The sequence below is a fragment of the Brassica napus genome, chromosome A6 (assembly GCF_020379485.1).
Source record: "Brassica napus cultivar Da-Ae chromosome A6, Da-Ae, whole genome shotgun sequence".
Classification (NCBI taxonomy): domain Eukaryota; kingdom Viridiplantae; phylum Streptophyta; class Magnoliopsida; order Brassicales; family Brassicaceae; genus Brassica; species Brassica napus.
The window spans coordinates 11162212-11178667 of NC_063439.1; the positions used below are offsets into that span (position 1 = coordinate 11162212).

The window sequence follows — 16456 nt, forward strand, 5'->3', positions numbered from 1 at the left end:
TTTTAAACCAAAAAATATAGATATACATTACATAGTGCTATGAGAAAAGGATATTGATAGGTGGGAACACATTACACGTTGAGACGAATAATCTTATCTAAATAAAACCGGGAGAATTTACCATTAGCCAATTAAATCAAGCCACGTAAGCAAACGAGTGATCAAAGAGCTACCCAAACACGTGATTCTTGACCGACGGCTTATCAGCCATCTTTCATCCGACGTGGAGTCAACAGGATAAATATTGTTTTGACTTTTAAAACTGAAGAAGATAGTAAAGTATCCGGTTCGGTAAACCGGGACTTGTATATAGAAAACTGAAAACAAAAGAATCAGTCGTAATCTAAGGAACATTCACCACCATCTTCTACATGAAGCCCATCGATTACTGATGATGGATCGGCTTGTAAGTACTTAAGTTCGCTCCTGTCATGTTGTACCCTTCCTGTGATCTCCAAACACAACCCGTTCCTGTTTTTCTTGTTGTCTCTCTTGGAGGCGCTACCAATGTTTGTCTTCTTCTCGGTTGGTCCCTGATCTAAGAAGATTGGAATGAGTTTTGCCGTTGGATTCGGTTTTATTCTGTTCACGGGTCTAGTCTCGGGTGGTCCCAAGATCCTGTTCCCAGATTCTAGTTCTGATATATCATCTTCGTTCAACAGTACCTGTGAGTCAAATAATGAATCAAGACTACTTCAAATGAATCATTTGTCAATGCAGAATAACCAGGACAAGCAGAATAAATGAATTAGTAACACTGGAGAGAGCGAGCTAGTTGAGTCGGTGAAAATGAACTTCAACGAACATTTCGATGCTACGGCCTCCGTATTATCTAATTATCTTTATGTTTAAAATGTTACATCCTAGTTTCAAACGAGTAGTAAAGCATGGGACTTATAAGAAATACCTTACGGCCGACTAAATCGAATGTCATAACCACTTTGCTCTTTTTGGCTCGTTCAGCTTCTTCAATCTCTTCTCGCTTCTTCCTCAAAAGCTCTTTCTCCTGAGAGTAAAACAACCCACATATATCAAGTCAATGGGAGAAACAAACACATAGTGTAGTTTACCAATGGAGACACTGTATATACCTACCTCTTGAGAAACCCATTTACTACCCTCACTTTCATAGTAATCACTCTGGTCATCGATAACCGTTGTACGTGCGGCAGAGTTTCTATCATACTCGACAAGCCTTTTCGCATAGGCTTCAGCTGCCACATCAGCATCAGATACTGGAGTAAACCCTTCCTCCAGCCCAGCGTATGTACTTCCTTCTTTAAGCACAAGCGCTCCGCAGAAACTGCAAGGCCCTTCTCCTTCTTGTTCGCACACTATTTTCCCACAGGACAAGCAGTTGCTCACCAATCTGTGCCTGCGAGCTTGACAAGCGCACGGTTTGCCTTGCTGAAAAACTATCGACCCTTTAGCTGCTTCTGCTAGTGAGATCACTTTCCCCCCTTTCTTCTTCTTAGGGTTAACTTTAGGGGCCGGAGCTGTTGGTTTCGCAGTTCCAGGTTGCTGATTAGAAGAGGTTCCCTCTTTTGGTGTTTTCGACGGCTTCTTGGTTCCAGTATAATCAACTTTTGGTTTAACATACATCTGCAGTTCAGGACCTGAAGCGTTTGCCGCATGGCTGGATGGTTCTTTGTATCCTCTTCGCTGTAGATATTCTGCAATGATGCTTTTGCCTTCTTTTCCAATAATATTCTGAACAAAAACATCAATAAAGTCAATAAGTCCTACTTACTTACTTATGTTCTCAATCAGACTTCGGCGATGCACAACTCTCCTTAAGCAGCCTCAAGTACTGCATTCCCAATCTAAAATTACTCAATGTTTGCGTTAATAAAAGCTAGCTGCTACATTCTTTTCTGTATCCTAAAGTTATTTCAAGAACACTAGCTAGGTTGTTCTAGTAGTTGCAAGAATGGTGTTCAAGACATGTAAAGCTAGTACCATATCTAAAAAAAAGATTCAAACTATGTAACTCATTCAAAGTCAAAGCTTGTTCATCTAATCTGGTTTCTCTTCCATACTAAATGATAAAATTCGATTTAACAGACGAAGTGTTCATTATAATAATCGGTTGACTTCTTAACAAGAGATCATCTAGATTCATTGGGGAGAAAGACGAAATTGAACAACCTATATCTACAAAATCACTAATTAATTTCTAGAAACCCACTAATCAATTTGGAATCGAATCGGAGATTACGTCGAGATACTCCTTGGCATCGACAGGCTGAGCGAGATCGCAATAGGAGACTAGACCGGAGATTACATCGCGATCGAAATTCAATCCGGTCTCCGGTTTCCCGCAGAGATCAAGCAGCGCTTCCTCTAGCCACTGCCCCACCGCCGTCCCCATCTTCTTCTTCTTCTTCTTCTTCTTCTCCAATTGATGATCAAAATACTCTTTTATGATTTTAATAACTCTAGGCCCATTGTTTCAAGTTTACTCTTCATAAGCTCGGCCCAAATTTCAGGTGGGACCGACCACAAGCAATTTTACGTAAGGTTTTGAAATAATATCTAGTAGATGCATGCGGTTTTGCAGATTTGAATATTTTGTAATAATAAATTTATTATAATTTTTCAAATAAAAATATATTTTTATCATTATGTGTTTTTGTTAAATATTTTTCTAAGAATAATTGTTTGAAAAAAATATAAATATGACTATTTTAAATATTTCTTTGATATTTTATATTGATAATTGTACTAAAAATAGTTATGTATAATATTCATGATTCAGTTTTAAATAAAATTACTTAATTTTGAAGGTATATAATACTGAAACTGATTGCTATTATATAAGTCACATATTTAATTAGGTCGTTTGGATACTGATAAAACTATTTCTAGAACTAATTTTTGTACTAAAAAAGTAAATACAAATTGAAAATCCATTAACAAATCAAATTATAATATTTTTTCTCAAAATCTATATATGATTGATTCCTAAAAAAAAACCAATAAAGTGATTTATCATTTAATAGAAAATGAAAATTTAAAATAGATTTTATAAATTAATTTATGAGCTTGTATAAATAAATTAAAACTTCTTATCATAATTTAAGCCAAGATATAAAATTTTATAAATTATTTAAAAAGGATGTATGAACTTTTATTAGATATTAATAGTTATTATAATACTTTATATACAAATATAAGGCCATATACAAATATAAGGCTTTATATAAGAATATAAAATCATTATATCGATTTTAAAAAACTTTTTTGTTTACTATTTTATGTAGTTTATAAATATATAAAAAACGATCAAACATTATTACTCTTTCTATAGTTTCAACAATTAGTTGCCATAAATAATTATTTGTAATATTATGTAGATTTGTGGCAAGTGATATTAACTGTTTATAGACTTATTTTTTTCTTTTAAATCTAATTAAAATAAATAAAAATAAATAGAAATTATAAATTATAGACAATTAATTTATAACATTTTTTGAGACTTCATAAACGATCGACACATAACCCAAAATTTCTGAAATAACTTTTCAATTAATATATAGTATGATATATAGCTTTGATTTTAAGCTCTTATAGATGACTTACAAACTTTTATAATAATTTAAAATATACAATAATCCAAAATAAATAATTTGTATATTTTTATAGATGATTTATAAAGCATATAATATGAATTTTAGAAGATGTTAATAGTTATTATGATAATTTATATAAATATAATGATTTTATATTTAAAAGCATTATATTGATTTAGATAAACGGTTTGTCGTTTATTATTTTATGTATTTTTAAATATAAAAAAATGATCAGTTTATTTCTCTTTCTATAATTTCAACAATTAGTTATCATAAATTATTATTTGTAATAATTTCAACAATTAGTTACCTACATATGTATTTTGAACACTTTAGTAAAATTTTCTTACGTGTCTATCATAGGTGACTAATTGTTGAAATTATATTACATAATAATTTTGCTTACTTTTAAATAATATTACAAATAATGATTTATGGTAACTTATTGTTGAAATTATAGAAAGAGAAATAAATTGATCATTTTTTATATTTAATAGTTACCATAATGTAACTATTTTTTATTATTTGACAAGTGATGTTAATTGGTTATAGACTTACCTTTCTTTTTAGATCTAATTAAAATAATAAAAATTAAAAATCATCGAACAATCAAATTATAACAATTTTGTAAGAGTTCACCTATGATCGTCACGTTAGCAAAAATCACTAAAGTGTCTCAATTAATATATAGTAAGATTCATATTTTTACTTAATATATATAATAACTTTCTTTTTATTCATTTTTAATCCTTAAAAATTTAATACAAAATATATAACTAACATTAAAACAAATATTACACAAAGGTAATATTACATCAAATAAGTATAATATACAATAAAATAAATAAAAAAACATAAACGTATAAAATACTACACATATTACAATAATACTAATATTTAAGTAAATTTGATCATGAACCTCAAAAAAACTGTTTGAAATAAGACAAAATCATGTCGTAAATATGTTAACCGTACAATTAGAGTTTTATGAATTTAGTTTACAAGGCACGATTCAGTGGCTAAGAATTAGGGTTGGGCATCACTACTCGATACTCGCCTTATACTTGTAACTTGACATGTATTCGTCTTGAAAAGTCGAGTACTTGCCATTAGCAAGGCAAGTAACAAATCAAAAATTTTTACTACTTGCAAACAGGGCCGGACCCGAAAAATTGCAGCCCAGAAGTAAAAAAATTTTTTTGGCCTTTCATAATTATAAAAACAAAGAAAGTGGTTACAGCTGCAGATTAAAGAATAGAACTCAGCACCTCAACTATGCATCCTAAGGTCCTTACCAATAGAGCTATGTAAACTTTTTGTTATAACTGGCCCCCTAAATATATAAATCTTGTTTGGCCTCAAAGCACATACTTTATCTGCCTCCATTCAGGCACGACCCTGCTTGCAAAGACAAGGCAAGTATCAAATATCGTTTTATTTTTTAGTATTTGCCTCGTTACTTGTTACTCGTTCTATAAAATACTTGTTACTTGCAAAAAACTTTTGAAACATCCAAATAAAATAGAGAAACAAAATGGAAGAACATTGAGTTTCATATGGTCTTTCAATATTTTGAACGTTTATTTTCATTTTTGTCTATTTCTTTAAAAAATCATGTGACTGCTGGATGTTAAAAAAATTTAGAATATGTATCTTTTTTGTATGTAATCAAAAGACAATTACTTGGTTTCGCAAGTAACAAGGCAAGGAAAATTACTTGCAAGTATTAATCTTTTTTCTAAGTACTTGATAAAACAAGTACTTGTTTCAAGCAAGTCAAGTATCAAGTCGTAAAAAAAATTACTCGGATAAAGCAAATCAAATAGCAAGTAACCCAAAATCGGCAAGTACTTGCCTCGTGCCCACCTTCTAGCGCATTTTAAAGAGTATTCTTTTTTTCGGAGGTTCACCTTCTCTGTCTCTAAGATTTGTTTGTTCCTTGATTTCATATAAAAAATCATGTCGCTATTGAAAAGAAACATTGCAATACCATGACAATGTGCATAATAGCAGATCTCATGAATAAAACATGTGAAAAAATGTTATAATATACGAAAATGTAAACAATATATTTAAAATGTTTACTATAAAATCCAAGAGAATATGAAAATGAAATAAATATTAGCATCGATAACCATAAAATTTATCAAATGACAAATGAGTTACCTTGCTGTCAAAAAAAAAAAAAGACAAATGAGTTACATTATGATAAAATTTGGCTTGAAAATCCAACATCGATATACAACACCATATAGAAATGAAAAGCACAGCCATTCTTATATTTGATTCATCGAAAAATGGAAAGATACTAGCGCTGTGGGTTAAACTTGGAAATGTATAAACTGATCATATATGAAATCATTATAGGAAATAATTCTAATAAATAATTATGTAATCTATTTAAATTTAATGATGTAGTTTTGCTTTTCATTTATATCCAAAGTTTTACTATAATATATTGCTTTATTTATTAATTTTTTTTATAATATTTAATTGTATATTTTATAGTAATTGTATAAGGTTTATGTTTTTAATTAATTTTGTTAATAATAGGAGCTACCATGTTAAATATAAAAGTAAGTTTTCTTTTGAAAACATAAATTTTTTAAAGTTCAATATAAAATTTTGCAAGAATTTGACTTGTAATTATAGCTACTGTGAGAATACTTGCAAGGATATCACAAAGAGCTCAGATTTGTTAATGATTTTGCAGCTAATACAGAGACAAAATCAGAATGTCTCTTTTCCAGCATTAACTCACCTAGCTTTTTGTAATAATCAGTCATTGTTCGCTGTATCTTTCTCTTGATGGTATCATAATAAACAACAGAGAATGGCAGTTTAAAGGGATAAATTAGTTATAAGAATGTTTGCTAAAGTGACAATGTTCGGAAGCACACAACAAAATCACTTGATGAAAAGAACTCAGACACAAACTGCTCCGTACAGATATTTATCATTCAGACAACTCTTGTAACCTGCTTTGCCACTATTAGCATAACTGATTGATTAATAAAAGTTACAAAAAAGTCAAGCTTTCAGGTCAGATCAAGCTGCTTTGTCTAACTTAGTTAGAAAAAATAAGAACAGAACCTGCAACTTCTGTTTCGAAGCTTTGCAGATTTCACTAGATTATTAGGACTCTAGATTGTTCCCTATTTGTAGTCCCTTTAAAACTTAACTTGATCATCCGGAGTGAAAACCCCATATTGATCACTAAGGGTAAAAACCCTTAGCATAGGAAAATCAGCATTTTGGATTACCAGAAACTGAGATAATGCAAATAAAAGTCGAAATTAAAAGGGGACATTGAAAATTAGCAAAGATAAGAACTGCTAATACAAGGTTAATCTATTGTCTGCAAAAGACATAGTATTATTCAAAGACAATATATTCTGCAAGCATAAGTATGTTTAATAGAGTAACCACAAATTATGAAAGAAGATATTACATAGACCTCAGATATATATAGTTGCAAATTTGAAGAGGAAACCATAATCATTTCAACTTCTGGCTCTGAAAAACCTCTCCTTGATCGAGTTTAAATCTTTCACAACTTGACTTATTGCCAACCGATTTGCAGGAGATTCTTCGCAGCACCTAAGTCCCACCTCCAAAACAAATGCCAAGCACTCCGCATGAGGGAAACCGACTCTAAGACCGCTGTGAAGAATCAATTTGTCTGCAATGTCCAGTACTCGCTCAGGCAATGCAGACTTGGTGTAACTGTGTAGGGTAAGGTTTCCTCCAAACAACTCATTTGTGGGTCTTTTCCCAGTAAACATCTCTAAAAGGAGAACTCCAAAGCTATACACATCACCATGTACTGATGGCTGTCCGCCCAATCCATATTCTGCACCATAGTTCACATAAACAACAAGAACAAGATTGTAATGAACAAAGAATATACTGATCTCATTCATAGAAACATGTGGGACTGTTTTACCTGGTGCGGCATACCCGATGGTTCCTCTCACACCAGCCGAGCTGAGATAGTTGAGAAATGACTCCTGGTCGAACTTGAGGAGAAGACGGGCAAGACCAAAGTCGCTAAGATGGGCGGTTAGATCATCGTCTAGAAGGATGTTGCTTGGTTTGAGATCGCAATGAGCTATAGGTTCATGACAATGAACATGTAGATATTCCAAAACAGAAGCCACATCTACCGCAATGTCAAGTCTTTCAAGAAGTGTCAAGGTTCTTGAGGGCCTGTGAATCTCTTCCACTTCCTCCGGGTGCAGCCACATATCAAGGCTTCCACTAGGCATGAATTCATAGATGAGAGCTCTAAATTCGTTACCTTGGTAATCAATACTCGAACAAGCCGTCAATAGTCTCACAAGATTACGGTGTCTTATGTCCTTCAAAGATTCACATTCTGCCAGAAAGCTCTTCATTGCTCCACGTCTCTTCAGATTTAGAACTTTCACCGCAACTACATCCTTCTCTGCTGGGAGCAGTGCTTTAAACACAGTACCAAAACTGCCTGATCCAATACAATTGCTCGAGGAAAAGCCATTTGTCACGTTTCGAAGATCCCCATAACTTATCTTCTCATGGAAGACCTCCAAAGTAGAAAAATTAGTATTATTGGTCTCCTGCTGCTTCTTCTTCTTTCTTCTCATGAACCAACATAATGAAAGTAAAACAATGAACACTAAGGAAAGAAAACTCATGCCTAGGCAAACCCCGATCACAATTTTTTTCGAAAGAGAGGAATGTTTCTTCATCATTGATGGTGCATGCACAATGCATGGATCTAGTTTCAGTTCCTTGATGTCTCCACATAGATTTTTGTTTCCATATACCAAAACTATAGTAGAGTTTTGAAACTTTCCTTCTGCTGGCACCCTTCCTTTGAAGTTGTTAATGGATAGATTGAGATACTCCAACTTAGAAAACTTTGCAAGATACTCAGGTATACTCCCAGTGAGATTGTTTTTCGAAAAATCAAGTCTTCTAACACCAACTAATCCTCTTATGTCTGGAATGGTTCCAACAAAAGAATTTTCTTGCAGATAAAGTTCTTCCATCGATAGGCATTTTCCCAAGGTCTGTGGGAGTTGTCCTGATAAGCTAGTATTTGCAAGTGATAGTATAACAAGACTTTGTAATCTTCCAACATCGTTTGGTAACGAACCGGTCAAAGGAGTATCTTCTATGTATATATGAACAATGGATGAGATTTGCATGATTTCCCGAGGTATAGTTCCATTCAACCTATTACAGCCGATATATAAATATAGTAGGCGCCTACAATTTCCAAGACTCGGAGGAATTGGTCCTTCAAAACTATTGTTGTTCAGATAAAGTGTTTCTAACTGAGTCATGTTTCCTATAGAAGATGGTATGACTCCTGACAGCCTATTTGAATCTAGACTTAAATAACCCAATTCCAAAATCATCCCAAGAGAGTTTGGGAGTGTTCCTCTCAATATATTACCATACAACACAAGTTTACTTAGGTTTATGAGATTCCCAATGTCATGAGGAATGCTACCAGAAATGTGATTCATTTGAAGCTTCAACTCATTGAGGCTTGTGGACAAATTTGCAACGGAGGTAGGCAACTCACCCCCAAGCCTATTGAAACCCACACTTAAGATAAGCAACTGGGTGCAATTGGACAAGGCATCAATAAATTTAAGGTCTCCAAAGGAGTGATTTCCCAGAGAGTTTTCATGAAGTTGTAAGACTTCCAAATTTTGCAATTTTCCGAAGCTTGTAGGAATAACTCCTGTTAGATTGTTATACTCCATTGCCAATATTTCAAGAGTAGAGATATTGGAAAGTGTTGCTGGAATGGCTCCTGTGAAATGGTTGTTTCCCATATATAGCTCTTGAAGGTTTGGTAGCAAAGTGCCAATATCAGGGTTGGGTCTACCCGAAAAACCGGCACTAAAGATGTTTAACATCTCAAGTGAGGACAAATTGTAAATGGAGGGAGGAAAAATTCCTGAGAAGTTGTTCACCGATAACGTAAGAAGTACCATTTGATTCAGTCTAGCTACCTCATTAGGAATTCCTCCTTCTAATTTGTTACCGGTAACGCTAAGTTGCATGAGTGATGTCAAGTTTCCTAAAGATGCAGGGAGCTTTCCCTTCAAGTAGTTTTGACCAAGATATAAATAAAGAAGGTTTGTTAATGACCCTAGTTCAGAAGGAACACCTCCTCCAAGCTGATTTGAATCTAACTCAAGGTCAAACAATCTAGAGCAATTGAACAGATTGACTGGAATCTCTCCTTCAAGAAGATTAAAGCTCATATTCAAGTACTCAAGTCTAAACAAGTTTCCCACTTCTTGAGGGATGGTTCCAACAAAAGAGTTACTAGAGAGATCAAGTGATATAAGAAACGAAAGATTACCAATAGATGGTGATATCACTCCGCCTAATTGCAATCCTCCAAGGTCCAACTGAGTAACTCTTTTGTGTTTGTGACCACATGTAACCTTGTTCCAGTTGCAGAGAGGGACGGAATGATTCCACGAGGACAAGAACACTCTTTTGTCTTCAGAAACTTGAGACTTGAACTCCAACAGTGCTTGCACATCAGTTTCATCGGTAAACCCATATGCTTCACGTAATATGAAAGCATTGAAAAAAAGTAAAATAAACAATCTCATCATTCTCAAATTGTTTTTTTTTTTGTTAAATTATGTTGCTGTTTCTAGTATATTGCAGGAGAGTGAATATAAAGGACGAAGGAAATGCAAGATGCATTGTACCTTGTGTGTAACACTGTAGCTTAAAGAAAAACAGAGAGAACAAATTGGCTCACAACCACACATAGTGGTAGCTCCAAAAACTGGCGTGGATTCTTACCGTGTGAACTCTTGATATCTAACTCAATAAGTCTACCGTCTAAAAGGACAAAAAAAAATCATTTGTTTTGTGACTTTCTATAGACAACATGTGGTGGCTGGCTTATTTGTCCCGTGATGGGTCTGTAATATGGACAATTACTTCAAACACGCAAATATTACCATCACAAAGCAGTCATCATTTTTTCCTGAAAACATAGCATTAATTTTGATATTCAGCCAGCCACCATAAATGTGACAAGCTTTTTACTGGGTGCAAACTTTGTAGAGGAAACCGATAAGAAAAACACTTAAGCCTCTGCTTGTATATGGCTCGCATCAAAAGACAGTAATACTATAACAACAGTTCCATTGAGGGAAGATGACAGAAAAGCAGTCCTACGTCGTGGCATCACTTTGTAGTCCAAACATATACAAGAAAGGTTGAAGCTTCAATAGAGTCCTGATAACCGGAAACAAAAAGAAGAGAAAATTAGCTTAAGATAACCCAAAAAATATGATTAGCTAAAACAACCTATAAAAACAGAACTCTTTTACGAGTTCCATTGCAAACATAAAAAAAAAAAAACAGAACATGTTCACACTATCAACTAGCTCGACCGTTGTTGAAACAATGAGCACTCTTTTGCATAACTTCCATTTCGCACCTCACAATTCTCTAAATTACAAAATCTCCCCTCTTCCCAGAAGATTATCTTTCACCAACGCTCGCCTTCCCATCAAGAACACTCAAATCTCCTGCAACAGTTTGAGAATGGATTCGTCTGAGAACATTTCAGGTACGTTGGAAAAGACATGCTTCTGCCCAAATTTGTCACAAGATTCTGACTTTGTTCTTTCGCAGCTTTTGCACAACAAAAGAGAATCGAGATTCAGAACAGCCACAACGAGAAGCTGGTGGGTCTGCTTCACGAAACCGGGTCAAAAGAGATTGTGGTCTTGTGCCATGGGTTTCGATCGAGCAAGGTTAGTTGTGTGATTTAAAACTCAATCTTGAAGTCAAAAAGACTCCTCAAAGCTGTTTGCTTTATTCCAGTTAGATAATAAAGTTTATTGCTTTCTTGAAAAAATGTTAAATTCCATAGAGTGTGCATAGACCATTTGGCTATATGTTGCCTGGGTAGGAGTTATGCTTGAATTAACTTGTATTTGTTGGCCTATGCAGAATAACCAAATCATGAAGAATGTGGCTGCTGCTTTAGAGAAAGAAGGGATCAGTGCCTTCCGTTTTGATTTCTCTGGAAATGGGTAATTTTCGTTTGCTATCTTTATCATTGATATGCATAGGTGAATGAATAAATATGGATTTTGATTTCACTTTTGGGCTGTGGCAGAGAGAGTGAAGGCAGTTTCTATTATGGTAACTATAACCATGAAGCTGATGATCTACGTTCTGTCATCCAACACTTCTCTGACATCAACCGTGTCGTTCCTATCATTCTTGGGCACAGTTAAGGTAACTAAGACAGGTTTCGTCTTCTGCCTCCAGACTTTCAACTTTTTTTTTTTTTTTGATGGTTACCCTTTTTTAAATGAATAGGAGGTGATGTGGTCCTCCTCTATGCCTCCAAGTATCATGATATCAGTAATGTAATCAATCTCTCGGGACGTTATGATCTGAAGAAAGGCATAAGAGAGCGTCTTGGGGAAGACTTTTTGGAAAAAATTAAGGAACAAGGATTCATTGATGTTAACAGTGGTATTGTTATTATAGCTCTGTTGATTTTCCTGCTTTGTCTCTGATCAAAAACTCTAGCTAGTGTTTCTATCAATATGCTTTGTGTTTTACAGGAAGATCCGTGTACCGTGTTACGGAGGAGAGCTTAATGGAGAGGTTAAACACTGATATGCATGAAGCTTGCCTCAAGATTGACAAAGATTGCAGGTGAGTTTCGTTCAGTTGCTCTAACTCATATTTGGATGAAGTTGGTATATAGACATTAAACTTATGATTGATTGTAATGGCAGGGTCTTGACGGTTCATGGATCCGATGACGAGGTAATAACTGTGGAAGATGCCAAGGAGTTTGCGAATATTATACCAAACCATAAGCTGGAGATTGTGGAAGGAGCTGATCATCGTTATACCGATCACCAAAGTCAGTTGGTTTCTATTGTTATGGAGTTCATAAAGACAGTCATTGTGAAGAACAACTAGTCTTTCTTTCTGTGCTTTGAGAAATGTTCATGATACAAATTTAATACTTTACGTTTTCTTCAATTAAAAAGGAAACATTGATTGAGTTAGTAACAATGAAGCTCGTACATTGTCTAGAAATAGAGAAATGTTCTATGACCTCAACGTCTGGCTGTGTCTTCTGGATTTATAAAGAATCTCTCTCTGACTGGGACCAACTCCTTTGTGGTTTGACTCGTTCCCAACCGGGTCTTAGGAGTTTCTTCTCAGCACCTAAAGTGCCACGCTGAGACAGCTGTGATGATAGTGTCTTGTTAGGGTCAATGACACCCATGAAGTTCTCAAAAACAATTTCATTTAGAGCAATTATCTTAAATAGTACTTCAGCTGTTTCAAAAAAAAAATGTATGTTTTAAAATTTTCATACTTAATAAAAAAAATGTATAAAATTTTAGTTACCATTGCATTATTTTTTTCGTAATTAAATATTCTCCACAACTTTTAACCGATAAAATTGTAACAAAATTAATTATTATTTTTTAAGTTTACAATTTATCATTAATTAATATATTGAAAATATGAAAATGTATTTTTTTAAAACAATTTTTTTTCTAAAACACATATTTCAGAACCGAAAGAGTATAAAATAGATTTATCACAAAAAAAACAAAAAAACACAAGAGTATCAAAATATCATTTATTAAAGAGAAAGTAATTAACTTAGTATTTATCATAATATATTTAGCAAAAATAAAAAAATTAAAACTTTTGAAATGTTTTAAAATATTTTTTAAAATAAAATAAATATTCATTCGGTATACTAAATCATAAATCATAAACTCTAACCTAATCTCTAAATTACCATTCTCAAACTTAAACTATAATTCTTAATTCTTTAATTATAAAGATACATATGTTTTTCTACTTTTTAAATTTTTTTGTAAATTTTCTCTCTTTATGTGTTATTTACGAATATAAATACATTTTATCATTATCGTATGATATGATACTTTTTAAATTTGTATTAATTAATTTCTGCTGACCCTATACAGTCTATACCCCTATCAAGTTTTTTATATAAGTACCAAAAGCATATTATTATCGGTAGTCTATGAAAAAAAATTGCACCAAACATTTATATTAATATTTGATCTATGAAATGTAAATACATAATTATAATATTTTATTTGTGGGCATCTTTAAAGTTTGAAAAAATCATATCAAAATCTGTGAAATGAGAAACTAAATTGTGAATTTTTTAAGTTTTGAAAATTTTTATAATAAAATTTGTGATTATGTTTATAAAATCAAATGTGTTCTAATTTTTTTTCTTAAAAAAATATTAATAGAAGTACTTCATGATAGTCTTATATATTTTGCTGTTTGTAGATTTTTTTTTGCTGTATAAAATTTTGAAATTTTTTATAATAAAATTTGTGATTATGTTTATAAAATCAAATGTATTCTAATTTATTTTTAAAAACAAATATTAATAGAAATACGTCATGATAGTCTTATATATTTTGCTGTTGTAGATTTTTTTGTTTGCTGTATAAAATTTTGATATATAATTTAGGTTGTAGTTTTGACAAGATTTAGTTATTTATTGTAAATTTTCTAAAGTCAGGATATTAGTGTTCTCTGTATTTTGATTTTAAAAGCAAAAACAAAAAAACATGTAGCTTTAAAAAAATATTTTATAATTGGAAAAAGTTTGTGCTTAAAAAAAAAACAATTTTGGCTGCATAAATATTCTACAACACTAGGAAGAGTGAGTTTGGTGTCAACGTTGAGATTCACTCACACTTTACCATTTACCTGGACGAAAGGCAAACAATTAGAGAATGGATTCGTCTCTGGGAACTTCAGGTGCCGTCTTAGATCGATTTGCCTTAAGATTCTGACTTACAAGTTTCCTGTTTCTTTTTTCAGCTTGTGCAGAAGAACAACAGAGGATCGAGATTCTGAACAGCCACAACGAAAAACTGGTGGGCCTGCTTCACGAAACAGGATCTACAGAAGTTGTGGTCTTATGCCATGGATTTCGATCAAACAAGGTTTTTTGTGTGTTTCTAAGCTCTGTGCTTGCTGAGATCTTAGATCAAATTATGTATGTTAGAAGCCAAACACTCTTCAAAGCCTTTTTACTTTATTACAATTGTACTAAGACTTGAAGGGTTTCATTGTTTTAGCTGAAAAACTGAAAACCTTACCACAGCTTCCTCTTCTGTTTATTTATTTATAACTGGTTCTTGAAGAAGTTAGCTAGTTAGCAACTTAGACACTTCATGATGGTGTGGGGATTGCATATGTCTGTATGAATAAACTTATCCTTGGCCTTCTGAAACTATGCAGAACGACGCAGTCATGAAGAGTGTGGCTGCTGCTATTGAGAAAGAAGGGATCAGCGCTTTCCGTTTTGATTTCTCTGGAAATGGGTTAATATGTTTCTCTCTCTTCCCCCTTCATCCTTGATTGGTGAATTTGGATTTTGATTTGATTTTCTTGGAGATGCCTTCCATTGTTGCAGAGAGAGTGAAGGCAGTTTCTACTTTGGTAACTACAACCACGAAGCTGATGATCTACGTTCTGTCATCCAACATTTCTCTAACATGAACCGTGTGGTTCCTGTTATTCTAGGCCACAGTAAAGGTAACTAGAACCCTTCCATCTTCTTCCTCGACCAACTTATTTTGATGACAGCTCAACTTTTAAATGAATAGGAGGTGACGTGGTCCTCCTTTATGCCTCCAAGTATCACGATATCAGTAATGTAATCAATCTCTCCGGGCGTTATGATCTCAAAAGAGGGATAGGAGAGCGTCTTGGGGAAGACTTTTTGGATAGACTTGAGCAACAAGGGTTCTTCGATGTTAAAGATGGTATTGTTATTATTGATCTTTATTTTTGCTGCGTTTGTCTCTGATATCAATGTGCTGGTGTTTTACAGGAAGATCCGTCTACCGTGTTACTGCGGACACCATAATGGAGAGGTTGAACACTGATATGCATGAAGCTTGCCTCAAGATTGACAAAGATTGCAGAGTCTTGACGGTTCATGGATCAGAGGATGAGATAATACCTGTGGAAGATGCCAGGGAGTTTGCTAATATCATACCCAACCACAAGCTGGAAATTGTGGAAGGAGCAGATCATTGTTATACCAAACATCAAAGTCAGCTGGTATCAACCGTTATCGAGTTCATAAAGACAGTCACTGTGAAGAACAACTAGTCTTCTTTTTCTTTGTTTCCTTGAGAAATGTTCATGATACATGTTACATACTTTTTCTACGCTCAATTCTTCTTCTGGTTTGTAGCTTTCGATTTTACTAATAAATGTCCAACATTTGCTGTGACAATGCGGAAATGGTGCATCTTTGGAGCTTAAAGTTTCATCCAATATGAGATTTTAAAACATAGTTTTGCATCATTATTTGAATAATATATGAGATTATGATTGAAATAAAACTCTTTTTAAAATCATATAATAACACCCTTAGAAAGGATAACTGAATATTAAATTTACTTTTATTAGTGATAACTTAAAATTAACTTAAATTATAAAAATTATTTTTCAGTTAGGGCTAACTTTTTCTCTGAACATCAAAGACTATTCTACCATTCAAACTAGAAGTGGTCTTAAAATCCAGAACAACCATCAATATCTAAATTCCTATGAAAACTAAATTAGGGCTAGCCTTTTTGATTGATTATGACAGTATATATACTACTGTCAATTATGCAATTTCAGACTAACATTTTTCCCAAAATAACATATATCAAATTATACATAAGTTTATGAATACAAAACAATAAACCAAATTAAATGTAACTAATAAGTTGATCGGATTTTAGTTTATTTAGAACATGAAACATTTATGTTTAGTTGAGATGAAAACAACCAATCTCGTATATCTAAAA

At 33.2% G+C, this 16456-nt stretch overlaps 3 protein-coding genes and 1 pseudogene across 4 annotated transcripts; 2 read left to right on the forward strand and 2 right to left on the reverse strand.

Annotated features, from left to right (window-relative positions):
* Nucleotides 1-235: 235 nt before the first annotated feature.
* Nucleotides 236-2446, reverse strand: LOC106347627 (activating signal cointegrator 1-like). The gene is made up of 4 exons (XM_013787204.3): nucleotides 2219-2446; nucleotides 1096-1710; nucleotides 908-1006; nucleotides 236-665 (listed from the first exon to the last, which is right to left on the reverse strand). Exons 1-4 carry the CDS (start codon nucleotides 2369-2371, stop codon nucleotides 333-335), a joined length of 1200 nt encoding a protein of 399 aa, XP_013642658.2. The 5' UTR covers nucleotides 2372-2446; the 3' UTR covers nucleotides 236-332.
* A 4416-nt stretch (nucleotides 2447-6862) lies between these two features.
* On the reverse strand, nucleotides 6863-10434 carry LOC106347626 (probable LRR receptor-like serine/threonine-protein kinase At3g47570). 2 transcript variants are annotated; one of them, XM_048782662.1, is made up of 2 exons: nucleotides 10301-10434; nucleotides 6863-10149 (listed from the first exon to the last, which is right to left on the reverse strand). In XM_048782662.1, the coding sequence occupies exon 2, from the start codon at nucleotides 9836-9838 to the stop codon at nucleotides 7076-7078; it is 2763 nt and encodes a 920-aa protein (XP_048638619.1). In that variant the 5' UTR covers nucleotides 9839-10149; nucleotides 10301-10434; the 3' UTR covers nucleotides 6863-7075. The 2 variants fall into 2 exon arrangements, with proteins under 2 accessions (XP_048638619.1, XP_013642657.2); XM_013787203.3 differs by lacking the exon at nucleotides 10301-10434 and having other exon boundaries at nucleotides 6863-7425; nucleotides 7519-10286.
* A 484-nt stretch (nucleotides 10435-10918) lies between these two features.
* Nucleotides 10919-12698, forward strand: LOC106451115 (annotated as a pseudogene).
* A 1543-nt stretch (nucleotides 12699-14241) lies between these two features.
* On the forward strand, nucleotides 14242-15952 carry LOC106451123 (non-heme chloroperoxidase CPO-A1-like). Its single transcript, XM_013892993.3, has 6 exons — nucleotides 14242-14402; nucleotides 14466-14590; nucleotides 14889-14971; nucleotides 15064-15185; nucleotides 15257-15415; nucleotides 15484-15952. Exons 1-6 carry the CDS (start codon nucleotides 14378-14380, stop codon nucleotides 15765-15767), a joined length of 798 nt encoding a protein of 265 aa, XP_013748447.1. The 5' UTR covers nucleotides 14242-14377; the 3' UTR covers nucleotides 15768-15952.
* Nucleotides 15953-16456: the final 504 nt, after the last annotated feature.

Coding starts and splice junctions, on each gene's coding strand:
- LOC106347627 (XM_013787204.3), bottom strand. CDS start 2,371: ATGGGGACGGCGGTGGGGCAGTGGCTAGAGGAAGCGCTGCTTGATCTC. Junction 1,711..2,218: donor ATGCCAAGGAGTATCTCGAC/GTAATCTCCGAT, acceptor GTTTTTGTTCAG/AATATTATTGGAAAAGAAGG. Junction 666..907: donor TCGATTTAGTCGGCCGTAAG/GTATTTCTTATA, acceptor TTTGACTCACAG/GTACTGTTGAACGAAGATGA.
- LOC106347626 (XM_013787203.3), bottom strand. CDS start 10,201: ATGATGAGATTGTTTATTTTACTTTTTTTCAATGCTTTCATATTACGT. Junction 7,426..7,518: donor CATCGGGTATGCCGCACCAG/GTAAAACAGTCC, acceptor ACTATGGTGCAG/AATATGGATTGGGCGGACAG.
- LOC106451123 (XM_013892993.3), top strand. CDS start 14,378: ATGGATTCGTCTCTGGGAACTTCAG. Junction 14,972..15,063: donor TTTGATTTCTCTGGAAATGG/GTTAATATGTTT, acceptor CCATTGTTGCAG/AGAGAGTGAAGGCAGTTTCT. Junction 15,416..15,483: donor GTTCTTCGATGTTAAAGATG/GTATTGTTATTA, acceptor GGTGTTTTACAG/GAAGATCCGTCTACCGTGTT.